Source organism: Psittacula echo (assembly GCF_963264785.1).
Source record: "Psittacula echo genome assembly, chromosome: 11".
In the NCBI taxonomy this organism is placed as follows: domain Eukaryota; kingdom Metazoa; phylum Chordata; class Aves; order Psittaciformes; family Psittacidae; genus Psittacula; species Psittacula echo.
The window spans coordinates 3,238,192-3,266,105 of NC_137746.1; the positions used below are offsets into that span (position 1 = coordinate 3,238,192).

The 27,914-nt window shown below is 45.7% G+C and overlaps 2 protein-coding genes across 4 annotated transcripts; both read left to right on the plus strand.

Annotated features, from left to right (window-relative positions):
• Positions 1-685: 685 nt before the first annotated feature.
• Positions 686-3,117, plus strand: TXNDC15 (thioredoxin domain containing 15; the record flags this gene model as incomplete). Its single annotated transcript, XM_080627327.1, is given in 7 exon segments — positions 686-721; positions 724-812; positions 814-881; positions 969-1,390; positions 1,903-2,066; positions 2,268-2,398; positions 2,921-3,117. Coding segments are annotated over 7 exon segments (1,107 nt in total).
• PCBD2 (pterin-4 alpha-carbinolamine dehydratase 2) lies at positions 3,094-27,684 on the plus strand. Of its 3 annotated transcripts, XM_080627336.1 has the most exons (5): positions 4,580-4,683; positions 7,146-7,277; positions 24,297-24,377; positions 25,833-25,977; positions 26,183-27,684. In XM_080627336.1, the coding sequence occupies exons 1-4, from the start codon at positions 4,588-4,590 to the stop codon at positions 25,926-25,928; spliced, it is 405 nt and encodes a 134-aa protein (XP_080483462.1). In that variant the 5' UTR covers positions 4,580-4,587; the 3' UTR covers positions 25,929-25,977; positions 26,183-27,684. The 3 variants fall into 3 exon arrangements, with proteins under 3 accessions (XP_080483463.1, XP_080483462.1, XP_080483461.1); XM_080627337.1 differs by lacking the exon at positions 4,580-4,683 and adding an exon at positions 3,094-3,294 and having other exon boundaries at positions 25,833-27,684; XM_080627335.1 differs by having other exon boundaries at positions 25,833-27,684.
• The last annotated feature ends 230 nt before the right edge of the window (positions 27,685-27,914 follow it).

Sequence of the window (27,914 nt, forward strand, 5' to 3'; positions counted from 1 at the left end):
GACTGTCAGTATTGGGTATTGTCAGTCTTGGATTACATCGCACAAGAATCCAGGCTTTTTGGCTGTGTTGGAAGTTGCCTGACTGCTCCCATGGTCACTGTGTTCTCTGCCATGTAACGAACAATGAAGATTTGATATCATTTAAATGTATGTTCAGACACCAAGACTTACTTGCTTTGTAGCAAGCTTTAGGTTCTAGTTGGAGCTTTGTTCCCCTTCTCACACTAAGGCACGTATATATTAAGACTTCAGATTTTGGTGGGGCGGTCCTTGCATGTTCACATATATTCAGTATACGGGTTACTTATGTCAAAATACATTGATTTTTCATAGAATCACAGATGCTCCCAGCCCTGTGTCCAACCTGGCCTTGAGCACTGCCAGGGATGGGGCAGCCACAGCTTCTCTGGGCACCCTGTGCCAGCGCCTCAGCACCCTCACAGGGAAGAACTTCCTGCCAATCTCTAATCTGTGCTTCACTGCAGTGGGTAAAGAGGCAGATCCTCGGGCAGGCAGATGTGGCTGCCGGCAGGCTCTGGCTGCAGCAGGCCCTTGGGTTGCAGGTCCCCGCAGGAGATAAACCCAGCCCCGTGTGTGTGGTGCTGGCAGGGGCCGGGCCCGCGCTGAGCCCCTGCTCACACGGAGCCGGTATCGGGCCCAGCCGCTGCCCCCTCACCAAGACAAGATGGCGGCACTCCGCCCTCACTGCGCTAGGCACGCACACGCACGGCGGTGTCACGCCGGAAGCGGAAGTGGAGCAGAGCTCCGGCGGAAGTGGCTGTTGTCCTGGGAGACGCCGTGCTGCTAAGGCGGCGGGACTGGGATCGGGATGTGGCGGCTGCTGCTGGCGCTGGCCTGGCTCGGCAGGGCCTTGCCTGCAGGTGAGGCCGGGGGGTGCCGGCGCTGGAGCCGCGGTGAGCTCTAGGGTCCGGGCGGTGCGCGGAGCTGACATCTCCCTCCCGGCTCAGGGGCGGCGGAGCAGAGCGTGGACGGGCAGCCCCGCTGCCAAGGGGGCGACCCCTCTCAGGACGGCGGCGAGCCGGTGCGGTACCGGACTGCGGAGATGGCGGACGCGATGCAGGGCAGCGGGGTCCCCACGCCGCAGCAGGCCGTGGTGCTCTCGGTGGTGCCCGGGGAGGCGAAGGACGGCCCGGCGGCCGCCGGGACCACCGGGGTTTGCGATGCGGCGGCCGGAGGTGATGCATGCGCCGCGGGCAGCGGCGCGGCGGGCAACCAGCCTCGGGAGCAGGCCGGGCTGGAGACGGTGCCGCCTGCGTCCGCCGAGGAGGCCAACAGCACCGACAGCGCCAAGACTCCCAAAGTGAACTGCGAAAAGAGGAACACGACTGGTATGGAGCGCCTAACGCTGCAGATCCTGAACGTGTCGCAGGTGGGTTACCCCCTCAGCACCACGTGTGTGTTGCTTTCAGTGTCTGGCTGAGTGAATGTCCTTGTGTAACATCCTCTGCGCTATCAACGGGAAGAAATGTCTGGCCAAGGAGGCTTTTTGTGTCATTCAGAGCACAAAAAAATGGAGATACATCTCAGTCCACGTGCCTGTGTCTCATCTGTGTGTCTGCAGTGAACCATCAACCTTTGTGCTGCGTGGATTAGTGTCTCTCTGAAACTGTTAATGGTGCTTATTGCCAGCACCTATTTCTAGTTTGTTTCTTGTAGTGGCTATGTGTGTATATATATTGTTAAGTAATAAGCTTTTAAAACAACCTTTTAAAAAGGTTCAATACAGTTCTTCATCTATTAAAAAGATTAAACAAAGGTGCAACTACTTGATAAGTATTGCTGAGTTATGTAATCGATTGTTGAGTGATGCGTTCCTGCACAGAATTCAACTCTATCAAATACATAATCATCCATGTTTGGTTTTCTCCTTCATTCTCTAAGGACCTGATGGAGTTCCTAAACCCAAACAGCAGTGACTGCACATTGGTCTTGTTCTACACGCCGTGGTGCCGCTTTTCTGCCAGCCTGGCACCTCATTTTAATTCCTTACCTCGAGCGTTTCCAACTCTTCGCTTCCTGGCGCTGGATGCATCTCAGCACAGCAGGTAACTTGCACTCCCTGTGTTCTAGCATCAGTTTATTTCCCTTGGCAATCTTTGTGGTTTACAACAGGGTGGCTTTTTTTTCTTATGAAGTGTCAGTTTAATTTAGTAAAACTGCCACTTTGTGTATTGTTGGTGTCTTTTGTTTCTTTATCCAGTGGATTTCTTCTCCTTCATGCATTGTGTTTGCTTTATGTCCACCAGTTTATCAACAAGATTTGGAACTGTGGCTGTACCCAATATCCTCCTTTTCCAAGGTGCTAAGCCTATGGCTAGATTTAATCATACAGACAGGACACTGGAAACACTGAAAGAGTTCATTTTTAATCAAACAGGTATGTGAATCAGCCCTGATGTGTCATTGGGAGGAAGAGGCTGGTTGTAGCTCCAAGCTGGGCTTTCCTCTCCCTGCTGTTTGTTCTTTGAAATTAATTTCATGAAGACCCAGAGAGGACCCAGCAGAGGTTTATAGAATCTGTTGCTGTAGTGAGCTGGGCCTCAGAGTGTGCTGAAAGCAGGAACTCAACTCGCTGGGCTGCTGTCACAGAACAGGAGGAAACAATGGTGTTTAACTAGAGAGGGTGCTAGAAGGTTTGAGCACATCCTCTTGCCCAGCAGGTTGAGGGAGGGGATTCTCCCCCTCTGCTCAGCTCTGGGGAGAGCCTCCCTGCAGTCTTGTGTCCAGTTCTGGGACACCACCACAAGAGGGATGTGTTGGAGCGAATCTAGAGGCCACGCAGATGCTGTGAGGCTGTACATGTACCTTAGGCTGGGATCAGGAACAAAGCTCCAAATGGAACCAGCTTCTCTGTGTTTAACGATTATTTCTGGTGTTGATCAAGTGCTTTTTCTTTCAGGAATAGAAGCTAAAAGTGATGTGGTTGTGACCAAGGAGGACTGGGAAGGGCCCCTGCCCAGCGTTCTGACAAAGGGCATAGACTGGTTGCTCCTGTTCTCACTGCTCTTCCTAGCCAGCTTTGTCCTCTACGCCACTGTGCGCACAGAGAGTATTCGGTGGCTGATCCCGGGACAAGAGCACGAGCACCAGGAATAATCTGAGATGCTGAAACCGGAAGAGAATTTCCTGCTTATTGGTAAAGCAGCAATTTGCATGGACTGGAAGCACAGAAGGATGAGCTGTTGAATTTGGTGGTTGTAATTTATAATGTTGACTAAAAGTCTGCTTTATTTATCACAAGCTGTAAAAAGCAAATATGTGGCAATTACTGTGGTAAGTAAACAAACATGAAAACCATGAACTAAACAAGTATTTCTTAAGCTGATCAGTTTATTGTTCCTGGACTGTAACATAAACAGGTGGTGCAGTTCTCCTCTGCTCTCCTGAAGAGGTCTTCAAGCTCCATCGGTCAAGATGTGTAGAGCATCACCCTGGCCTGGCTGTGTGGCACTGCCTGGCACGGGAGCAGAGGCACTTCAGCTCTGATACAACCTGTGGATCTTTTTCAGATCCTACAGACATAGGAACTAAAGCTGCTCTGTGATGTGGTAAACACATAGAATTAGGATGTGTTGACCCACACAGATCATTTTTGGGTTTTGGCTTGTGTAATGTTTTCAAACCACTGTTTGGTGGCGATGGTGCTAATTGACTGTCAGGAAAATTAACTATGAGCAAAAAAAGATGTTTTGGCCTTCCTCTTTAATAAATCAGGTTTTTAGTGTAACCTTTTAAGTCACTTTCTTACAGGACTAAAAGCATGAACTTCTGAAGTACTGATCACCTGCACCTTTTGCACTTAGCAAACCCAGAGATTCATTCAGATACCTACCAGCACGCTTGCTGGTTGCACAGGCTGCAGCTGAGGCTATGCAAAGAATTGATATGGTTTCTAGCTGTAATTAGTGTGGAAGACTTTGAATGAGGTATGGACTGGTATGTTGTGTGGGGGCTTGGATTATCTGATTGCATGGCATTTATACACGGAGGAGGCTTGAAATAACACCCTGATAGGAAGCTTTAGAGTGCAAATTGAGCTGAAATGACACAAAGACACACAAAACTAGTACGATTCATTGTTTGCAGAGCAGTTATTTATCAGGTATTTTTCTGGTGGATGTGTCTTTCCCCTCTGTATTTCTGCGTACAAGGAGGAAACTGCGCAGATACAACGTTGGTCTTGCTGCAGCTAAAGCCAGGCTGTATTTTATTAATAAAGAATGAAGAATCCGAATGAATGGGAGCGGTTTTGCCTCTGCCAGGCAGTCAGTTAGAGAGCAAGGGCTGGATCCTCCCCAGGAACGGCGGTAATTCCTAACCCATACCTGGACAAACACCGCTGTCTTGGGAGCAGCGCCCCTCCGCTGCGGGAAGCGCCGGGCTCAGTGCAGCTCCCCTTGAACCGCCCTCGCTCCACTCCCAGCAGCCGCCACCCGCGGGCCGGGGCCGCTCTTGCGCGGTTCTCCCCGGGCCGCGTGTCCCGGTGCACCGGAAGGCAGCGGCGGGGGCACCGCTTCCCCCGCTCGGGCCGGCGCTGCAGCGGGAGGCGGGGCTGGGGCCGGGGCCATGGCAGGCGGCGGGGCCGCGCTGCGCAGGGCGCTGCTGGGAGCGCGGCGGGCGGCGGGGCCGCGGGGAGCCGCCGGTGGGAGCCGCGCTGCCATGGTGAGGGGCGCGGCGGAGGGAGGGTGGCGGGACCGCCGGGGAGGGGGGACCGGAACTGGGGTGCGGCCACGGCCACGCGTGCTTGGGTAGAGCCGTCCGCGTTCCCCGCCTGCCACGGCCGTGAGCCCCGACCCCATGGGCGAGTGTTTGTGTTTTACATGGACCCAATGGGTAATTGCAGCGCAGGTTCAGACCCTCACCTTGTACTAACATTTTATGTAGCTAACAGCTCTTTTCCCCTCGAAATGAATGTTACCAATAGCCAGGCTAAACTCACCGTATCAGTGTGTCGCAGGTTGGGTGCTGTCATGCTGTGTGCTAAGGTAGTAGTTGTGTACTGATGCCCACGCCGTGCTGGTCTTGTTATTGACGAGTGGCTCACTCATCAGTAACAGTCTCACTGCACATTCCTGCCTCTCCAGGGGCTCTGTGCCATGGTGCTATGCATGCAGAGTTGTGCAGATGCAAGTGGCATCTCCCACCTTCTCTTCTTCCCTTTACAAGCAAGTTCCCTTTGCTTTCTGCCGCATTTCTGCATATAGTTGTGATGTGTTGGAGGGGCTGACTCAGGGCATGGCCTTCCCAACCTGCTCCTGAGCAAAACGCTGCCGTTGCTGTGCTCCAGGGCTTGCATCAAGCTCATTCTCTGTATGCCTATTAAGATCTATATGATTTCATTCCAAGTCACAGCATTTTCTCATCAATACCTGTGTGTCCAGCTGAGGCCTTAGGAAAGTAACTGCAACATCCTTAAACCTAACAGAGAACATCTCTGCTGCCAGCCACAGGAATGAACTTTGTGCTGTCTCCTGGTCACACTCCTGGACTTTGCTATCGCAAATAAAACCCTCCACCCCCATTATTCCTGTATATTATCAACTAACTTCATCTCAATGTTAGATAATGTATTTCAGGCCAGCCGTTAGCTTTGGCAATTCTTGTATCTTCTTGGAAAAAGAAGAACATTAGAAACTGATGTCTGCATCTGCTGTTATAACAACAAATCTGATAGGTGTGTTCTTGCAAGTCCAAAGTTGCATTTGAAGCATAGAGAGCCTGAATTAGTTCCATTTGGGACCTGTAAACCCTGTCTCTTGGGCTGGGTTTATCCAACTGAACACAAGTGGCGGCAGCGACGCTGTGAGATTGATTTATGCCGTTTGGGGTTGGTTTTGTCCCTTATTATTGGTGAAAATGTTGCTCTTTGGCCGCCTGCCCGTTAAAGCCTCGCTCAGGTCGCCTTAATTGCGTTAATTCGTGCTCTGCTCGGGCTCACAGCCCCATCTGGTGGCACTGGGGCTCCTGCTGGTCTCTCACCAACTGGCAAAGGGAAAATACTCCCTGAGCTGGTGGTACCCGCAGCCCTGCGAGGTCTCTGTGATGCTTTGGGGCAAAATTGCTCATCCCCTTTGTGGACGCTCTCACAAAGCTGTGCTGGCTGCTGGTGCACGCAGGAAAGCAATCGGAATGTTGCTGTGCTGGGGAGAAGGGTTCTTCCCATGCAAGTGTTGTGTTGGGAGCGGGGGTTTGAGACCCATTGGTCACAATATATCATATAGGTTACTGCTTTTAGTCTCTGCTTTGAGGGAAAATATCAAACCTCTTGCAAATGCCCCATGGAACTTCCTTCTGGAAGCTCTGGCTTCATGCACTGCTCCGGCACTGATGCAGGTATTTAAGCAGGTAGTTTGAGCTGTGCTGTCTGTGCTTGCAGTGGCTTCAAACAGGCTGCTCTTGCTTCAAATCAGACAAATTTATACAGAAGCGCTTTACAGAATTGAGTGCTCATAGCAGTAACTTGTAACTTCCCATGTTTGCATCTGTATTGTCAGTTTTCTTCCTTTTCCTTGTTAAGTAGAGCTCTTTGTTGCTTGTAGAACAAACAACAGTGCGTGTTATCCTTAAATTATCCTTAAATCATCCTTAAATCCATTCCTGCTTTTTTAGCAATAATAAAATAGGAATAGTATGAATAATATTCCTGTTTTCTTGGGAGTAGTAAAATACAAGATAGATAGAATATAATCTCCTGGTTTGCTTCTGCCTTTTGACATAGATTTTCTCCAATATCTCTTTTAGCCTTATCATTGTACATTTAGAATATAATGTAAATAATCCTTTATTTATATGGAAGATTTGAAAATGGATTCAAGTGTTACAGCATCTGTAGCAATTCAGATGAACAAGGGGTGGGTACAGGTACATGGTGTCCATGTGGCTTCCTATTGCTTTTCCCTAGTTTTGTGCAGAAGCGTTTAGCACTTAACTGACCGAGCTGCAATGGTGCTTTTGGGCTGCTTTAAATTAAGCTGCTCTATGAAATGACAAACACAGTGAATTTTCCACCTCCTCACCTTTCTGCAATCCATAACTGTGATTTCAATGTGCGGTTTTCTTATTGTTGAACAAAAGGAAGCCTCAGCCTCCCTCGTGTCACGTTTGTGTTCATTTCTCCTCAATAGTCTTCACAGTCCCACTGGTTGACGACGGAGGAGAGGAACCAGGTTTTACTGGATCTCAAGGCTTCGGGCTGGGCGGAGTTGGGCGAAAGAGATGCCATCTACAAAGAGTTCAATTTCAAGAGTTTTAATCAGGTAATTATTGCCAGATACCACTTTTCATATAAAGGAAACGCAATGGCTTTGATTTCCGTGCGCTCCGGATGGGAAAACATTTGTATTCAGAAATTTGGGAGTAGCTGTGTGGAGCCAAACCCTCGGGTTTGCCTCAATGGGTGCTCTCTGATCCTGATCTCATTAGGTGGAGGTACTTAATTCTGGTTTGGAGGTGTTAAGTAGGCTTGTTCTAATATTACAGTTTCTTGATTAGAATATCAAGGTCAGGGCCATTAATATGGGATTAGAGAAATAATATTTGATTCTGGGTTGGTTTTTTCCCCATTACTAGCACTTATAAGTGACTACTGGAAATATGTGATGGGCAATGGGGTTCATTTTCATCAGGGAAAACCTTGAAGAAAACGGGTAAATAGAAGACTTTTGGCAAATAAAGTAGGGAAATTGTGATGCATTCACTTCCTAAGCAGGAAGACAGAGTTCCAGTATGTTCTTGAATGAATCTATGATTCTGTCTTGCATCTTCTATGATTCTATGAATCACAGTAGCTGATCTCACAGTGTGTTCACCACGTCAGACTGCTGGTTAGACCTCGCTGGACTTCTATTAGAAGTAAGGATCCCGACCCACATCTCAAACTCACAAGAAGACACCTTGGACACAAACTTGCTGTAGGAATACTGAGTTTATATCAAAATCTGCAGTCAGCTGCATCCCCCTAAACGACTGAGGAGTCATGACATTGCTTAGACAAGAATCACGTTCCAAGAGCAGGCATTTCCCTTCTGTTTTGTTTCTGCAAGAGAGGTGAGCGCTTCCTTGGGAGGGAGAGAAAACCCAGGGCTTGCTTTGGGCAATGGCTCTTGCTGAGCTTTTCCTTGCTGTGGGAGGGACGCAGCAAGCTCCAGGCTTAGGGAGGCTGTGGTTTATTGGTGTGTAGGGACCAGGAGCTGTGCTGTGCGCTGTTTATTTACACAGACCTTGTGCCTAAGCCCAGACCAAGATGTGTTAGGAAGCCACAGTGAGCTCGATAAACACCACTTTGGAACACTGGCTCTTCTCTTGCTCTTTCAGACAGTAGTTGTCATGGTAAGGAAAGCCCAGGCAGTAGAGAGGAGGTGAGTGAGGTGCTCCCGGCCCCTTTGAGCTGGGTGAAAGCAAAAGAGAAAACAACCGCAGAAGAATCCAGGTCCTGAGCAGGGCAGTGCTGGACAAGGAGCACATCTGGAGCCACGAGTACATTATTTCCTGGATTGCACTTCAAACCTGAACATTAATACAGAGCACATAGAACTGTATCAGCTGATTCAGAGGGCAGGGAAGGAGGGAAGCCCATGAGAGGGAGCTCACATGAAACCTTGGTGAGATATTTGGTAGAGCAACAGGGAGAGACCAGCACATTTGACACCAATGAGATACAGTAGCTCTTGGAGGAGTTGAGATTTTCAGCCTTTGTGCTTTGACTATTCATGCAGTGGCATTTCCGACAGGGAACGGTCAAAGTCTTTGTTGGTTGTGCACAACTAGAAATGACTTCTTTTTCTCCCTTAATTAAGAAGTGGTTTTGCACGCTTGTGACTAGGGCAATTTGGTCAGGAGGACTTAGGCAGTGTGCCCACAGAGAGGTCAAGAGACAAATCAGTGTCGTGCACCAGCAGATACCGAGAAAAGCCACTGCTTTGGCAAACATTTACAAAGTTGTGGGGTGTTTTTGACTGTAGATTTATCTGATAGGGTCATATCCATGTCTTCCTCATCTGAAGACTGATGAAGTATACCAGTATAGGAAGCTGAGTATATTCAAGTATGCTCATTAATAAGTGATGAGCTATACATTTATAATTCACCTTACAAAGGGCACTCCAGAAGAATTGCATCTTGAATGGTTTGGGAGATGTTGGTGCAGCCTCTTTCACTCTTGGTTGGCCTTTATGGATGTCGGGTAAGGAAGAAAGGAGAGCGGAAGGTTGGGAATTGGATTCACAACTGAACATCAAGCTGGGCAGGGGATTCCAGGTGGAGCAAGGTTCTGTGTGAATACCTGAGGGCACAGTTTCACCTGCTGATTGTTATGAACTAGCTGCAGTGTCACCATGTGCAGTTGCAGAGGGCAGAAGCCAGTCCTGTTACCGCAGTGCAAGAAAGGGCTCAGTGTGCAGATCCCCAGGGTGTTAGGGAAATAGAAAGCAAGAATTTGCCTTTCAATAAGATGAAGCTGAAAGTAAATGAAGCTGATGCATGTATGCTTATTGATGCTTATGTTTATAATGACTTAGTAAATACTGCGGTACTACAACCTCGGGAACAAATGGCAGAAGTAGGGCCATACCTGTGTTCTACTTGTTCTGCAATGAAGAATATAGAAGTTGTAGGAACAAAATCTTTCATTTCACGGAATAAATGTTTTGTTTGCAGTATTGAAAGTGTGAATATTTAGTAAAAGTCAAAGGCCTTGGAAATATCATTTCCTTCGTGATCTTCCCACTCCCTTTTACAGATGGTGTAAAATCAGGTGTGTAAAATACTAATAACAGCAAAGCAAGGCAGTTGAGCTGACATGGAGGGTATTTCAGATTTATGTGTTGCAGATGATACTGGGATGATGAATGGATTCATTGCTCTCTATTCTTTATTGCTTCTCGCAGATAATGTCCATGATGCATGGAACATTCTGTGCCTTTAAAATCTATGCCAGGTTTACAAAGTCTGTGTATGTCAACAGATGTTAGGAATATAAACACAACTTTCATTATAAAGTCGTGCAAATGTGTAGACATGAGCTTGCTTTATGTGTATTATTTTCAGCATGAGAATGAAATGAAACTTCTGTGAAACAAGAGTTATTTAGATTCCTGAAGCTTTCAGGCTGAGATTAGCTCAGTTAAAAGCGATCAGCAGCAGGGTCTGCCTTTGTAAGGCTGACAAGCTAATGACACTTCTGGCTTATGGAATTTGTAACCCGCAGCTTGAAAGCACTCATGCTGTTTGTGAGTCCAAATTTGCAGGCACATAGAATCGCAGCCTGGTTTGGGTTGGAAGGGACCTTAGAGCTCCTCCAGTTCCAACCCCTGCCACAGGCAGGGACACCTTCCACTAGAACAGGTTGCTCCAAGCCCCTGTGTCCAACCTGGCCTTGAACACTGCCAGGGATGGGGCAGCCACAGCTTCTCTGGGCACCCTGTGCCAGCGCCTCAGCACCCTCATAATAAAGAATTTCTTCATAATATCTAATCTTAATCTACCCTTGGTCAGCTTGAAGCCATTCCCCATTGTCCTGTCCTTACAGGCCCTTGTCCAAAGCCGCTCTCTAGGTTTCTTGTAGCCCCTTTAGGCACTGGAGCTGCTGTAAGATCTCCCCTTAAGGAGCCTTGCCTTCTTGGGGCTGAACCAGCCCAGCTCTCTCAGCCTGGCTCCATAGGGTACGTGGTTCCTTTCTCAAGTCTTCCATGTCTCTTGTCAAAGTCGGTTGGATTTGACCAGAAGGTTTAAGGGGCAACTGCCTGTATGATTGCATTTCCTTAGGTAATCACGCCAAGGCAGAAAATGCAGTTAGGAAATTACAAAGGTGGGCAAGTTTACTGACGGTCAGGTTCAGCATTTACAGCTGCTTTCTTTTATAGGGTCCGTTTTTAATTAAAGTTGTTTTTTAAAGAAAAGGAATAAATCATGTAGGAAGTCTCCATAAGACCTCTAACGTCATTTATGAAATGACAGGAAATCAAATGCTCTAAGAGCATGAGAAGCTGGTTTAAATACATCTTGTGCTTGGAGGCTGCAGGACCCAGGCGAAAGATGAGCCTGAGTGGAGGGGACAGTGAGGAGATGCTTTGGAGCACAGTGTGCAGGGAGAGTAGAAGCACATGTGCTGCGTTGCCATTGCAGAGTCTTGGGTTTTGAGCAGTGATTTAAAGATGTGCAAAACCTCTGGAACTATTAAATCAGTACTTATTCTCACTTTGCATTTCCTTCCCAAATCTGCTAGCTTGCTTGCTTGTAATCCAGGGGAAAAATAGCAGACAGAGCATGTTATGGTAGAGGCTTTGATTTTTTTTTCCCCTCATTGAAATGCCAATTATTTTCCTTTAGCTATAGAGAGACATGCTCAGATTTGCTCCTTTAAATTCATCATCCTTGTTGTATTATGCCAGTTACACATCAGAATGAATTTGGTGGGATATGCAATGGATACTCTAGACTTATTTTGATGGGAGTACTTGGTGCCAGTCCGCGTAATGTAATCGGTGTTGATATTTCAACTCCCTGCACATTGCTTTGTCTTCTGCATCGATCAAAGAATGGAAAAGTTGTTTTTATATAAGTAGGCTGTGTATTTCATTGCTGCTTTATGCACTTAATCTTTTGGCTGTTGGGCTGAAATACATCCACACCTTTTATATATTGAAAATGTAATATCCTTTAACCTACAATCTGCAGAGCTGAAATGAATTTCATGTTAAATATTCGGTCGTGGGCCACATCTCCAGCTTTTATATGCCACAGCGGTCTTGTGGGGTTTTTTTTTCTTCTCCATTGTCTGATAGTGAGGTCATTTTCAGTCCTCTGAGAAATTTTATTCCCAGCCAGATGCGGGCCATATATTAAAAGTAGCACCTGTGGCTAATATCACAGCAGCTTACCATAAATTTACATGGTAACTAGGATTATATCTGTCAAGACTGCTAAAAAATGTCTAGATTTAATTTGATTTCCAGTATTGAAGGGGCTCTCCAACGTTTTGCTTCATGAGTATATTTTAAAAGTAAAAATCACTCCATTGTTAAGTTTTATGGCACTCCCAGTGCCCATTAAGTTGATTTGTTAAATGGGGGTCACAATAAAGCAAGTTGGCTATGGGAGGATCGGAAACCAACCCAGTTGTGACAAATTTAGTTCTCGCATGTGAATCTTCTCAGAGCGCGGGGAGTGATTGGATTCAGGCGCAGCTTATGTCAGTTGTGTTTAACCTCAAAGCCTGAGCAGCCTCAGCCCCCGACAGTCACTTGTGCTAAGCAAAAGATGAACTTGTTTTCATTCATTTGGGGGGGGAATCGCTATTTTAATGCACTGTTGGTCTGATAGAGTTTTGCATTCGTTTGCCCATTGAATGGAAATGAGTTAACGTTTTTTATCCACCTAGGGAGGTGCTGGTTTTCATATAGGCTTTCCCAAACTGCTTCGTTTTCCATGATCCTTTGAGTCCTCTCCCATATGCTGTGATTTGTGCACCTGCGAAGTTATGAAGGTATTTCTGGTGGTAGTTAGGTTGTTCACTAACTTCCCCGCCTTTATGAATGCGGTAACTGAGTGACAATAAATCAGAATTATTTATGAGTGGATTTAGAGAGTTGAGAAGAATCTTTGTATCTGAGAATAATGAATTTCTGGCGTATCTGCCCGTTGACATTTTCCTTTATTAGAAACTGATAGTGAAGCTTTGGGCACTGGCAGAGGTTAACGTGCAGGCTGAATGAGCTGGCGCTGAATGTAGTGTCTGGGAGTGGAGCACAGTAAAAATATATGATTCCTGGATGCTCGCACCTTCCTTGAGCTTATTCTAGTGATTGACACAGGAAATAACGCTCTCGCCTCGGCCTTGGAGGGTAAGGGTGCAGCTGCAGGACCTGGACTTGGTCCTGCTGCACCGCTACCTGGCACTGCCCATGGAAGGCAGGGAGCTCAGGCTGGGGGTGAAGTGAAAGGAGAAGGTTTAGGAGATGGCTTGTTTGAAAGCTTATGAGTCTCCTTGCCTGGCTGAGGAGGAGATGGCACCGGTTCCCTGGTCAGCATGTCCTGTGTCCAGTGATGCTTCCAGTTAGCTGGTAGCCATTGGTGGGAAATTATGCAAAGCGAGGAAGTCCATATTGGTGGAAGTACGTAATAGGGTTGCATCTAGGCAGGAATTAAATCCTTGATGCTGGGAATTGGGAAAGAAGGGATTTATTTTCTTCTCATGGGCAGCATATGTAAGATCAGCCTGTGCTCCAGAATGTTTTTGGACCAGTGCTTTGCATTTGGCAACATTCTTCTGTTTTAAATAGAGTTGCTTTGGTGCACCAGCAGCCTCTTACATCTTTTAAAGGCAAAGTCTTCACCACTGGCCTTTTCTTATATGTCTGGGAACCCTAGTTTTGTCCTTCAGTCCCTTTATTAGAACTTCACAGTTGTAATGCATAGGAGCAATTAGTGGCTGATCAGTGTGAGACAGATGGTGAGCAGTGATTGCTCCTTTTCATACTATGGGGTATCTCATCTCCTCTCTGGCCAGGTCTATGCATAGAGATCCCACCACCCTCACATCCCATCTGCCTGTGACAAGCACCATAACAGGACCGGTGTGACCATTCCAATATCATCATGGCAATTCCACCGGGGTCAGGCTGCCAGGATTATTTAAAATGTCATTATATTAATCATATTTAAATAAAATTAAATCATATTTAAATTGAAGCCTCAAAGTGGGCACGTGTCCTTCATCACCACCGTGCACGATGTTGCATCCCGGGTTGCAGAAGTTGCATCGGTTTAATTCTTTCTTGTGATTGAACTGTGATTAGGGATGCTGATGTGTTAAGTCACATTTCCCCTAGAATAAACCATTATTTTATTATTTATACTCACTGGGGGCAGTGGCATTTCCAATTGCTGCGTTTCCCCCTCCGAGTAAATCTGTTGTATCTCCATTTAAGCAGGCCATTGCTTAAATCTGCCCAGCTGACCTTTGGGCTGCTCTCCAGTTGGCTCTAATGCAGCTGCTTTCCCTAAAAGATGGATTTATTATCACTCAAGTAGAAATTATTACAGCGTTTGCCCTGCACTTGCTGCGTGCATTGATCTCAAGGTGCAGAAGGAATTATTTGTCAAGGTGCCTTTTGGGTTTCACAAGCTGTCCTGTAGCTTTGGAGTGGGAGAAATGTTCCTCCTGTTTTTCAGCTGCACAAATTGATTGTTCACTCTGTTTGAATTAAGCAGACCAAACGTTCTGTCAGCCATGGGCACAGGGCTGCCGCACGTTTGTACCAACAGAGAGCAAGTGTGAGCAGCGCAGTTTGATTTTAGCTGCAGTTTGGGCTGTTTCCTTGCTGAAACACCTTTGGAAAAGGAATGGTAAACCCAATGGGTTTGAATTCAGTTGGACACCTTTGTTTGGGAAGGAGCAAGTCAGGCTGATGCTGCTGATGAAAAGGTGATCACTCAGAACAGTCTTTTACCTTTTCACTTAAGGAAATCTCATCTTCTAGCTTTTTATGCACTAAAATGGATTTTTATGGGAATGCTGGAAAGATGCTGATAAAATGCACACAGCGCATCCCTCAGTCTTGGTTGTTCCACCTTTTGCATCCCCTCGCTTTCAGGATAACGCCTGTGTTTTCAAACCATGAATTGCCTTTTCCTCCCACAGCTCTCACTTTCCCATATCCCCCGAAGGAGACACACGCTTTGGGATATGCTTCTCTGCACTTGCAATTAGAAATGGGCTGAAATAAGCTGAAATAGAACTTCCCCACCGCCCCTATTTCCAAATGAACCATTACTCACCAAAAGCACATCAAACCCACTTAGCGGACATCCGTTAATCCCGCCGTGAGCCGTCTCGGGCTTTCATGCACACTGTTTTACACGTTAAGGGGTTTGAAGTCGCGGGCCGGCGCTGACCTCTCGCATCTGCTCTTCTCGCAGTAGGAATCTCCGCTCGCCGCTCCCCGTCAGGCCGGATTAACGTGACAAAGAGCAGCGCTTCTGCTGGCTGCAATTTCAGGGGTTGATCAGAATCATTTCTTTCACAAACAATCACGGTTGGCTAAAACGTTTCATCTGCTCTCCCAAGCCACTGCCAGGGCCGCGGTTTATCAGGGCGAGGAGAGGGGAACTGCTTTATTCCTCTTCTGTAAAGCTGCAAACCTTCTTCATGTAGGTTTTTCGTAGGAGCTTCCCTTCTTCCTCTTCCCGTTGCCCTTTTCTTCCTTGAGTTTTGTTGGGCTGAGATGAAAAGTTGCCTTGGACAAACATGAAGCTTGGAGGGGGTTTGGTGGGAACCCTGTGCTGAGTCAGCTCCGCACCGTTGGGTTCATTTATTGCTAAGGGTGCTCTGTAGGAATACGTTTTCTATTCCCAGGATTAGAGAGTCCTGATTTAATGATTTACTGTGATTTTCCTCATGCTGTGATGAGAAAAGCGATAGGTTTATATATGTCTGAGTATGACCAAGGTGTCCGAGGCTGGGAGACTCTTTACTCTGTGATACATGGGCTGGGTGCTTGTAGCAAGCAAAACTACTGTTAGTTGTACAAGCCCGGGACGTTGTGTTTATGCATGTGTCTTGTAATGCCTAACTTAATAAACCCAGAAGTGTACAAAGGGTTTTCCTTTGTGGTGTGCTCCTATGAACTTCTAACAGAAATTGGATGTTCACTGGAGAATTAGTATTTGTCTCCCCTCTGAGCCAGTATCTCAGTTTCCAAATGTTCTCATGTATAAACGGTGTAGTAATGTCATTTAACATAGCTGCCTTTGTCCATTTCTCCATTACCTGCTCCAGCCACTCGTCCAAATACCAGAGGCAGGAGATGGATAAAGCACAGGTCCAGGTTGACCTACAGATCGCACAGGGAACAGTGGGCATGGTAAGCCACGTAAGGTACCCAACTGCTTAGAGGTTGGAGGGTGCCCTGAAGAGAAACCGGGTTTCTGTTCTACTATAAAAGGCTTGCAAGCATGAAGATCCATTCTGACAACACAGGAGGATTCTCTACCAACATAGTTGAGTGAAATGTTTCCCTGACTGGATCTGCAGGAAATATTCCTCAGTTTGCTTTATTTCACAGCTTTAGGTCTTTTCAGATTCTGGCTTGGCCAAGAGGGTGAGTATAAGACCTCTTCAAATTCCTCGCGCCTCCTTCATGAGTTCTTTGTTGCATGTTTGAGTTGCTGACCTTGTCTTTAACATAACAACGAGAAACAAAAAAGCTGACAGTGTAGTGGGTAGGAGGATGCTGGAAGATGAAATGAGCTGGTCATGAGACCAGCCGCTTCTCTTAATCCATCATAAAGCAATGCCTTTCTTATCACTCCTTGATGTTTTCTGAGCATCATAAATGGCAGAGATTTAGAGGATTATCAGAGGCAGGATATGATTACCCTTGAATACTCAGCAGAGAAGATCTTGGATATTAAACTGGTAGTGTGTGTAATCTTGGCCAGAAGACCAAGGAGAATTTTGCCTGAGCACTCCCTGTGATATCAACAGCATGTATGGCATGTGAGCTTCACTTTCATGTCTACAGAATGAAGTCATTCCTTCTCATGCAAGTAAAAAGAAACACTGGGGAAAACAGTGGTATTTCATTCTGTAGCCAGGCCTGTTCCATCCAGAACGTGGTGCAATGGGATAATGAACTCCCTTCTACACCCATACCTGAGCTCTATAAAAGCCAGAGGATTTGAGCACCTTTTGGAAGTGGAGCATTCACTTCAATTAATTCTTGCTTGGTCTGGTTTACAATGGCTTCATGTCATGGGCTGGCACTGAGAGATCAAGGATGGTTCATTGCCTGAGCAGCAGCATCCTTGTGCAGTATGAAGCACATCAGTGAGCAGAGTCCCTTAGCAGGGATTGGAAAGCTTGGAACTGGGGACTGACTGCACCTTGTTACTGGTTTATTTTTATAGTGGTTTGTGTGATGGTTTTATTAGGGTGCAGCCTCAGGTTTGATTTGCTGGGCCAAACATTTGTGTTAACAAGTGAAATTATCATTGTTCCTTCAGTTGCTCAGCCAGGAGAGTTTATTATTCTAAGTGACTGATTGCTTTAGCAGGTGCTGGGTTAATGGGGGCTTCGCTGTATTATTTCATGGTTTTAGGTAGGGTGCAAAAAGCTCATTTTAAAAAGTCATGTTTCTTGAAATAGCTATTTTATTTGGTGTAAACCTTCTAAATGCAACCTTGCTATTCCCTTTTTTTTAGCACAAAGCACACAGAAATGGCTTGGGAGGTGGAGAGCCACATTTAGCTGGCTGTGGCTGGAGGATTTCTTCCATGTTCTAATCCAGTCCTGAAGCTGGGATTATTTTCCTTCATTTTCTTAAAAAACCAATTTAGACATCTAGATGTTTTAATGCGTAAAATAACATTTGTGAGTCTGTGTTCACTGAAAATGCTAAGGAACTGGGGGGGGGAAAAGGCATCTATTTTGCATATTTCTATGCAAAGTGATATATCACGAATTGGTTCGGTTGGGATTTCGGATGTCTGCTTTGCAGTCATCTTTATGGGCAACTATAATTATTTGTATCTACCTATAAGCAAATGAATGTATTTTTTAGTATGGTTGTATTGACTTTTATCACTCCCAGACAGAAGTTTTTGTGCTGCTTTAAGACATCTCCGTGTTCTCCTACTCCATCGACTCTGTAAATCGTGTTGGTGGAATAGGTGGTTAATTTTGGTGTGAAGTCTGTTCATTGAATCACTGAGAATATTATCTGCTTTCTGTTCGTGAAATCCAGGTGCAATCACTTACTGTAATAAAAATGGGAATAGGGAAAATGAGCCTTGGCACTGAGGCTGCTGGAAAAGTCAAGACGTGACGAGGAAGAAGGTGATAGAAAGTAACATTTTGTATCATATTATCACGAATAGGAGAAAAATAGGTATAAATTCAGCAGTTATGAAAATCCTGATATAAACGGGCTGAGAAAAGGTGAAAGTTGAGGGGTTTTGTGCTGTTGAGGTTTTATTAAGCATGAGGGACGGCGAAGGCAAAGCAAGGAGAAGGCTGTAAGAGCGTGTCAGTGCTCTCTGCCTTCCTCTCGGACCCTCTTCACGCATTGATCCACATCCCTTGGCCTTAGCAGAAAATCTGCATCTGCTTTTCAGACCAGTTGAATCTCAGATGGGGCAAATTACGCTCACACCTGCTTTATGGCAAAGTGATGTCATGGCTTGGGCTTGGAAGAAGCCTTTGACTTGGACTTCTTCTGAGAGCTGCATCTCGAGCATCATTAGGACCATGGCACGTCTTGTGCAGCACCTGGTCTGGATTGTGCTGAGTGAGCATAAACTTCCCTTGGCCGTGAGCTGCTAGGCCTTTTCCTGGGACAACATTCCTGGAATTGCCTTCTGTCATCTTCTGCAGCTCTTGACATTGTACCGGTACCTGTGTGAGAAACGTTCCCGTGGAGGAAAGGCCATGCCTCCGAGCTCCGCTGCTCTCTGCCTCCATTTATTCTTCATGTTCTTGAAATTGGTAAATCATATGACAATAAACAGAAATACCCTCAATGAAGAGAGAAGGGGAAACTGTTGTTTATCTGGTCAGGTGGTTTAGATTAGCAGTGATGCTGGTCTGTATTATGTTACTTTAAATCATAGTGTCCCAACAGGACATAAATTATGAAGATTGTTACAGTATGTTTCATCCAATGTAAGATCAACAAATTGGAATAATTTTTGTAATAGGAAAATCAGTGCTTTGGCAAGGTTATTGTTGGGGAATTAAATTTAACTTGAGCTTTGCTTGCATTATTTCTTAATATATAAAAACTATTTGCATAATGTATGAAGTATAAACATTTTTAGAATCAAAGGCAAGACTGCCTTTTCCAAGATTACAGAGAGTGGCAAACTACTTAGAATAGATCAGTGTTTGTGCTTTTGCTGTCAAAAATGTTTGATATAGAGCTGGCGAGCTAGTTTCTTCACCGACATAATTGTAAACAAGTGTTGGGAGACAGAAACAGCCTTCTTTTGTGGGACATGGTGTAAAGGTTTTCGCATACGCTGCTGCAGGTCTAACATGGAGAGCAGTGTTTACAGCTAGAATAGGAATATAAATAGGTAACTTTTTTGGAGGGCAAAGGAGCATTTTACTTTTGTGTAAATGATGTGTGCAGAGGAGCATGGGGGATGCGAGCGGTCAGCCGTGGCTTTGAAAGGGATATTGTAAACGCAGGAAAGCACAGAAATGAAGTTGGAAGTTGTAGTTGCGGGGGTTTTTTTACAGCTTCACATTTTATTATGAAGACAGAAACGGCATCTCAGTGCATGCCAGTGTGTCGGTAGCGTTCCTCTTCCCTGCTTTCTCTTTATTAATGTCCTTCAGGGTTAGGAATACTGCTCTCCCCCATCACGAGTGATGCGTTGGGAATGAGAAGATTGGCTGCGTTCACAATACTTTGCTGCTCAAGCTATTAAAGAGGAGAAAACCTGATCTCTGCCAGTGGTTTGCTAGGTGGTTTTCACCTCCAGACCATTCTGGGGGTGCCTGGATGATGGGGGATGGAGGGAGTAGGGAAATGTGGACACACTCTCACTGGATAGGGATGTGAATAAGCTGAGTTCAGCCCTTTTTTGGGGTGTGTTTTAGTTGCATTGTGTCCTGTTGTTCTTGGAATGATGTTTAAAAGGGAGAGGGCAACGGGAAGGTGTTCCCCTGATTTATGTCATGGATGAATCCAAACAAGGCTTGAAAGAAGGAAAAGGAAAATACCTAATGCCACATGGGCCCAGTGTCCCTGGGAATGGTTCAGGTAGGTTGATGATGCCAACAGGGAAGAATCCCAAAATGGGTACATGGTTTTGAGAATGAATGCCTGTCCTCCTGTGCTGCCATCACTAGTTGAGTTCCTCTCTTTGGCTGTTTTAGCCACGCTGTCACTCTCAGATGAAGAGTGTGGCTTTGTGAGTCCTTCTTAATGGAGTAAATGGAATTAAACCAGCATTTTAGTTCAGAGCGCCACATAAAATATCATGACAACCCTTGTGATGGGCTAAGCATAACTTCCAATAGCTCAACATTTAAGAGCTTTTTGCTTTTATCTGCTGGCCCGTAGCTCGCTCTTAGGTAGTAACATCAGCTGGATGTGTGAAAGCTCCTGCAGTTTGGAAGTGAACCTTAATGATTTGAGTTTATTGTTGTTGTAAGCGTCAAGCTGCTAAGGAGAACACGTGCTGTATCCTGAGTGTTTTTTACTCTGGGTGAATGAACGGAAAGCAAATGTGTGAGGCACAGTCCTCTCTTGCTTTGTGTGACAAGGACTCTATAACTTGTTTTACTTGTTCATTCCCCACTGATAAATGATACAGATGAAGCCTGTGTGGGTGGGGAAGGGAAGACAGGTAGCCCTCGCACCGCAGAAGGTCAAGGTTAATGCTACCTCCAGCATTATAATGACAGATGGGAGGCAGAAACCTTAATGTACTTGTGATTAGCATATGGTTTCCTTGGCTGAGTGTCCGAAGGATTTAAGAAGCCCTGGTCCGCACTTCATAGCGTTCACATTTTAAAACAAACAAATAAAAAGTGTGTATGGTTTTATTGTTGAGCCTTTCAGCTGTTTTCCTTGAGTATCTGCACTTTTGAGTCAAGTACTGTCAGCTGCTGCATTCTGGAGATGCACTGCAGTAATCCATCACCAGGGACTCGCGGGCGGGTGATGTATTAGCCCGACATATCGACCTGTGTTCCTCTGATGTATAACTCATCAAGATAATGTTGGCAAGCATTGTACAAAAGGCAGCATGTTTAAAAAGTATTAAGATGAATTGATTCCTTGCTTAAGAAGTGTGAAAGGAAGAATAATAGCAGATTAGCTCTGGGATACTGTGGTTCTCCCGGAGCCATGCCGCGTTGTGTGGTGCAGAGGGGCAGATGGAATTTCATCTTTCCTCCCACTTCTGACGGCAAAGTGTCTGGCCCTGGTTTTCCCATTCTCAGGCAACAAAAGTCACATTAAGTCTTATGTTGTGATCATGTATTTTGTCACTTTCAAAAGCAGTTTGGCCAGTCCTGGAGCATTGTGTGTTACCTGATTTGTTTTGGGGTTTGTTTTACTTTATTAAGTTAACTTGTTCTAAGAGCAGTCCTGATCTTTATCTCATAAAGACATCCTGTGGCTGCCAGTATTTAAAAACCATTTTGGAAAGGACGTTATGACTGAAACACCATTAGTTTTTAGTTGCTTCTTTCATGCTCTTAACAGGCATGAAGGGATCTCAAGGCATGTCCTTGTCTGTGCAGGACTGCCTCACTTGTTGCTGCTCCTATGGCTCTTCGTGGTTCCCTGCGGGGACTCTGCAGTCTGCGTTACTTGGGTGACTTGATGTACTTATTTAAGGTAACCTGGATGTTATTTTAGCCCAAATGTCCTAAAAGGATTAAGTGGAAAATGTCTGTCTTATATGCCTGTCACTGAAACATCCGAATACTTAGCACATATTTAGTACATCAAACCCTCACTTAATACTTCTTTATGGCTTCTAGAAAATGCACCGATCCTTTCTTTTTCCTCTCTTTTATTTTTGGAGGAAAGATCTATAAAAGTTCTTGTTAGTGACCAAGGGGCTGCAGATCTCTGTTATTAATAGTGAAAGTCAAGACTGCGTTGAGTCTTACTGACGTGAGTAAAGTACTTGTCCGACTTTCATCAAGAAACGTGTGATGGTCCGATAAACTCTGCCCACCAGTGCAGGCTTGACAATGATCTTGCACTGCAGACTGCAGAATAATTCCCATTATTTTTAATTCACGTTGAAGAAGTGCAGACTCCTGCTCCAATTAAGGTTGGTTGTGTCGCCGGAATGTGGTAATTACTTTAATTGATCACAAGATAGTTTCCTTGATCACCAATTAGACCAAATTACCGATCAAGTTTCAAGACGTGAAGAAATGTCCAAACTGATTTTGTGTAATAGTGTTTTCATATCCAATCAAACCTAAATATCTTTTCCTTCCAGAGCCAATTGTATTTTCCCTAAGCAAGGTTACGGCTCTACAAATATAAAGGTGATTCATCAACAATAGCGTTGCAATGCGTTTAATTAGCAAAGGAAGTATTTAGGACCTTAATGGAGATTGCATCGGTGAAATTGCTTGGTAGAACCATAGCTCATTTTCTTAGTGGGAGATACTTTTTGTGTATCATTAAAATAAGCTACAATGCAAGAAGTACCTTGTTTTGGGTGGTGGAACTAGGTGATCGTAAGGTCCTTTCCAACCCTAAGCATTCCATGTGCAGAGCAGGGCATGCATGAAGGTAGGCATGCCTCTTGCGTCATTTGTCCTTGACTGTTACACCGGGTTGCTGTGGCTGGGACAGTTGTGGTCAGCTGGAGCAATCAGCAGCAGGACCAGGGAGGATCCTCTGTGCCAGAATGAATTCGTTTTCATTACTTGTACAGCCCCAAGTTGAGCATTCTTTGGGAAGATGGGCAGTTTTGAGCTTGGTGTCCATTTTGTCCACCTTGAAGACGTTTTACTGTCTGCAGGGGAAGAGGCAGGGGGTTGATGTGGTGCACTGGTTGGAGAGGATTTGGTGGTCCACTAACCGGGAGGATTTGTAGTCGCAAAGTGTGAAGGAACGTCTGCAGAGCAGATTAATTTAGTGGACTCATTTGCTTGCATAGTTCACTCATTGGAGCAATGATTATTATCACACAGTCAATGAACTGTGTTTGTGTAGTGTAACCTGTGTGTATGCATAGGCGGGGGAGTTCCTGGGATGGACAGACCAGAAGAGCAAACATGAGCCTAGCAGGGATCTTCATAAATACAGTGTGTATCTTTTACCCTCATTGTTTGTACAAAGGCAATCCGGTTGCTGTTTTAAATTCCTGGGGACATTCCTGTGTATAGATTCCTGTATTGGAAATAACATTTCTATGGACACTCTAAAACCATTTAAATCAAATAATCCTTTGGCTTTATTAATGCAGAAGTTTCCCAACTCATTGCAAACATCTGATGCACAACTTGCAGCTTTCTGCTTCAAAAGCTGCTGCTGAAACATTTGCAGTTTTTGAAAGCAATTGTTTGCTCCAAGTAAAACTAAACCGAGGGAAGTCAGGTTTTCTTGAATTTTGGAATGCTCTTGGGTCAAAGAAAAAAGCTTTTTAATTGCTGACAGTTTGGTGATTTCCAAATGACAAACCTCATTGGAATGATTTTCTCTGATTATAACGTTTGCATTCGTTTGACTGGCAAAGCAACTAACAAAGTCATACTTCATCCAGGCACCAACTCCTTTCTTTACTTAAAGGTTTTTGTAATTTGTGAGAGGAAAAAAGACTTGAAACTATTATCAACCATTATATGTTATTCATTGACCACATGTTTGTTTGAAATGGCCATCTCTTGGCGGAATGCTGGCTACATACGTTCTGTTCCATGAATTAGCACTAAAAACCTACCTAAATCAGGTAGAGTTTTGTTGAGCTTGTGTTATAATATGAACCAGACTATAATGTGGATGTTACTTTAGTTTTGCTTGTTAATTCAGGTCCTGAACCTCAGTAGATGGAGCTGGGTAGGAACAAAGCCCGCTGACTTAGAGGCGTCCTGCTCACGGACCGAGGCCCTTTGGGCCCTGCTGTGTAATTGCATCCTTGATTTACATGGACATTCTAATTTTCTTTCTAATGCAGTGATTTGCCCCGAAGTGTTTGGGCAAGAGCCTGCTATTAGTTTCTTCTTGGGGCTGTGATAAAACCTGTGTCCTGGGGGAGTGTGCCGTGCAGAATATAGGGGCAGAGGATGGGGAAACCTATTTTAATTCATTTTAAGGGGAAATGTTTTCTCCTAAAGCAGAGGGGCAAACCCACCTGTCCCTTTTTCCCACCAGTAAAATAAATAGCAAAACAGTTACATGAGAGGATGAGTTCCTTGAAGTTGTATCATTAACACTGTGGCATGATGCTTAATTAGAAATGGCATGTTTCTAAGATGCAGTAAGTGATGAAGGGTTTGGGGTAGGTGTTTAAAATCACTTGGATGCCAGAGGTAAAATCACTGATCTCATGCAATGGCTTTGAATCCTGGAGTAAGTAGCACTGAGCAGTGATTTACCGGGGTCTGAAGGAGATGATTTCAGCAGTCTCAGGAAACGCTCCAGTGGTGTGAGACGCTGAAATGTTCCTTTAGCACACACAAACCCAAGGTGCAGCAATCTGGAGCATCTCTAGGAGTTTTGGAGTGAACCTTGCAGATCCCCTGCCAGTCCTGGCAGGTGAAGGAGTATTTTCCTCTTTGCTCTTTCTCTCCTCAGGCTTTTGGATTTATGACACGTGTTGCTCTACAAGCAGAGAAGATGAATCACCACCCGGAATGGTTTAATGTCTACAGCAAGGTAACGTGTTCACCAGCTCTACTTACAGGCATGGCAAGTTAAGGAGACCAAACCACTCTCTGCCTTTGTTTTTGTAGCTTATAATATACAAGATGAGGGAATGGAAATAGATTGTGTCTTTATAAAGAGATTTGAGATTTTTAGAGAGACCCTGAGATATTTGTAGTGGTGAGGAATCAAGAATCAAGCTCTTTGTGATTGCTGCCAGCTGCATGGTTTGGACCCGTAGCTTCACCTCTCAAAATAAAATAGAAGCCTTTAAACTCTTATTTAGCCATCCTGAATAAATCACTGTTTGGAAACTACTCACCAACTCTCATTCCTTTCTGTGCAGCAAGTCAGGAGCCCAGCAGTGTGGGGTGGTAGGGTGTCTGTGTAGGTACCTAAATGGGAGCCTGGCACTCTCAATTTAGGTTTGATTTTCTAAACCTTGTAGGCTCCCACGTCTCAACATAGCAGCTTATAACATTTGTTTAGTATATTACCTAACTGATGGTGGTCTCGTATTTACAAGGGTTACAAGGTACACGGCAACCCTTGAATGAAAGGTGCTGTGTGAAGGGGGAAATTATTGCTCTCCCTTTGTTTTTATTTCCTAATACTTCTCATTGCACTGTATCAAGTTGGTTTAATATTTGGTGGATATATGGCAATACCAGTAAAAATATACTGAAAGGAGATACAGACAAGCAGCCTATGGCTTGGACTCACTAGAGCAGGACATCTCCACCTCTATTCCCTGTGGCGGCTTCCCCGCACTGGCTCCTCTCCATCAGCCCTTCAGGTCACCCTGTTTAAGGGGACGTGCAATGACCACTGGGCAAAGTCCTGGTCACCTGCTCTTCACGCTTTTTGTGTGTTTCCAGACTATTCACAATTCCATCATCTTTCCCCTCTTCTTTCCTCCCGAAATCTCAGTCGAAGGCGAGACAAACCCAACGCATCATCCGCCTTAGTCTAAACAAACCGGCGCAGGCAGCTGCGTCACAGCACAACGCACCAGCCCGTTTGTTTTTCTTCTTGGAATGAATCTGCAGCAAGCTTAACCAGTTCTTCACCTCCAAGGTGCTGGGTTTTAACAAAACTCCGGAGCCCCTGACTGGGCCGTTGGCAGCTTGGTCCCCAGCCCAGGTTCTTCCTGAAACCCATCCGTGGGATTTAAACGTGAAGAGTGAGTTATTTAATCAGACGCCTCTTCTTGGGTGAAGCCCAAGAGTGCAAAGCCTGTTTTCTTCTATGAAGGGGCTCACTTTGGGTAGACTTCAGGCTCTGTTGAGCCTCCCCGCCTACAACGTCTTCTGGTTTAGATGAACAATGAACATCCAGCTCACTGCTGGTGGGGAGCATCGTGTAAAACCAGTTTGCCAGAGACACACAGCGTTCCCGATGAATTGCTGCTTGATTGTGGCAGAGATGAGAATGGTTTTGTAACCCCTTTCTTTTCCTTTTTGACAGGTCCAGATAACTCTGATTTCCCACGACTGCGGTGGACTGACCAAAAGGGATGTGAAGCTGGCTCAGTTTATTGACAAAGCTGCTGCCTCAGTGTAACCAGGATGTAAACCACTTCAATACGGTGTCCACCAGTATTATGTAAATGGTATCCCTCATTCCTCGTAACCCTTATTTCCCAAATCTCCTGAGACAGGATGCTTTGTAAAGAGTGGCTTAGCTTTCTTGGCCTTTAAGATCTTAGTCTTGTGACCCCTCTGGATGCCTGTGCTTGTCCTTTGCCATCGCTGGCTCTGCATGCAGATGTAGCAGATAAATCACCAATGAGTAAGTTTTGAACAATGCTTTCCTAGGAACTCTTAACAAGCTGGAATGAAAGCAGGAGCCCAGCCACACATGTTGGTGTTCCCCGGGCCCACAGGAGCCTGCTCCATGCCCAGGCACTTCCCTACTATAGCTTTATACATCTCTGCACTTCAAACAGTGGGAGAGCAGCCAGACTGGGTCAGTCCTGAATTGGTCCCTCCATCTCTGCCAGCGACCCATGGCAAGTACAAGGGATGCTGGTGAGATCAGTGCAAGCTGCTGCTGCTTCCTTGGAGTTGCAGCTCAACTGGCAATTACAGCTTTGCAAGTCAGTGTTTGTTCTGTGCTTGTCCGATGGCTCTTTGAGCCCTTTTGCACCCACAGCCCAGCAGCTATACCCAGCAGCAGTGTGGCTGCCTGAGAGCCGTTCCCCATCTCAGATGCAGCGCTGGGTCCTGCAGCTGCTGAAGGCTTCAGCTTTTGGTCCAGCAAATACAAAAAGAGCCCAGATTCACACCATGAAGTGCAGCATGTGCCTGAGTGCGTGGCTGGGCCGGGTCAGGACTCATCTCCTTGCAGGATTGAGCCATTATTTGTGTTGTAACACTCATACCTGCTGGATCCGGGCACCATCCAGAGCTGCCGGCGGTGAAGGAAGCGGCATTAGCAGGATTCTTGCTAAGCTGGGCTCGGCTGGAGCTATGCTCACCCTTTTTTTTCCCCCTCTGTAGCTACAATTACTCATCGCAGACATTGTTCCAAGAGCTGCAGATCCCGCTGACGAGCTTTAATTTCTTCCTTGGTTTCAAAGTCTTTGTTTTTATCCGATGATCCTCACCGAGACAGATTTCCACTGCCGGCAGGGAGATTTCAACCTGCTTAAGGCTTGCAGAAGGGCCTCTGGGCTCTGCAATCCCGCTGCAGTGTCCCCAGCGTGCACGGTCATGCCCTGCAAGCAGCTCTGGGTGCGGAGCTCGGGGGAGATTGACACCTCCCAAATGCCTGAGTGCATTGCTCGCATGACACAGCCACCAGCTACTGAGAAGGGGGATCCACAAGTGCCAGCGTCTATATCGGGGGCTGTACGCGAGGTGTGTGGTCTCTCGGGTATTTGGGGTGCACGGTGCCAGTGGCTGCCACGCGAGTGTTGGTGTCGATAAAATAAGAAAGGTATTTTTTGTTAAGCCTTAGCAAGTGCACGGTCATGTGCTAATTGGTCACAGGAAGCAAGATGGAAGATGTCGGGGTTTATTATCGGTAACACTACTTGGGGGATCGAGTTAAGACCTGGAAAGACCCAAATTCCGAGTACGTGCTCCAAAGTTCGCTGCTCACAAAGTGCCTTTCCCCAGTGAAGTATCTCCCTGGTATGGTTTGGAAGCAGTCACTGTTGTGAGGGATGAATAGAGCTAAAGCAAGCAGGGAGGCTGTGATGTCTCCTGTCACTGGTGGGGGAGTGAAAGGAGCTTCCCTCGAAGTTTCAACATCTCTAACGAGCTGTGAAAACTCTGTTGTTGGCAATGGGTACCAAACGCGTGCGCTGCGAATAAAACCAATAACATCAAATTCCTCCGCTGTGATTTGCTGCTTTATTATTGTACATATGTGACAAAGCTGTTTAGTTTTCAGAGAAATTGAAGATAAATAACGTTTAGTTACTGGGAGGTCTTTGGTTTAGAATATTGATGTTTATTTACATACTCCGAGGCAAAAAGAATCCCCACCAGCCAATTGAGCTGCGGAGCTGCAGCATCCTGCTATGGCAGAGCCATGCAGCCG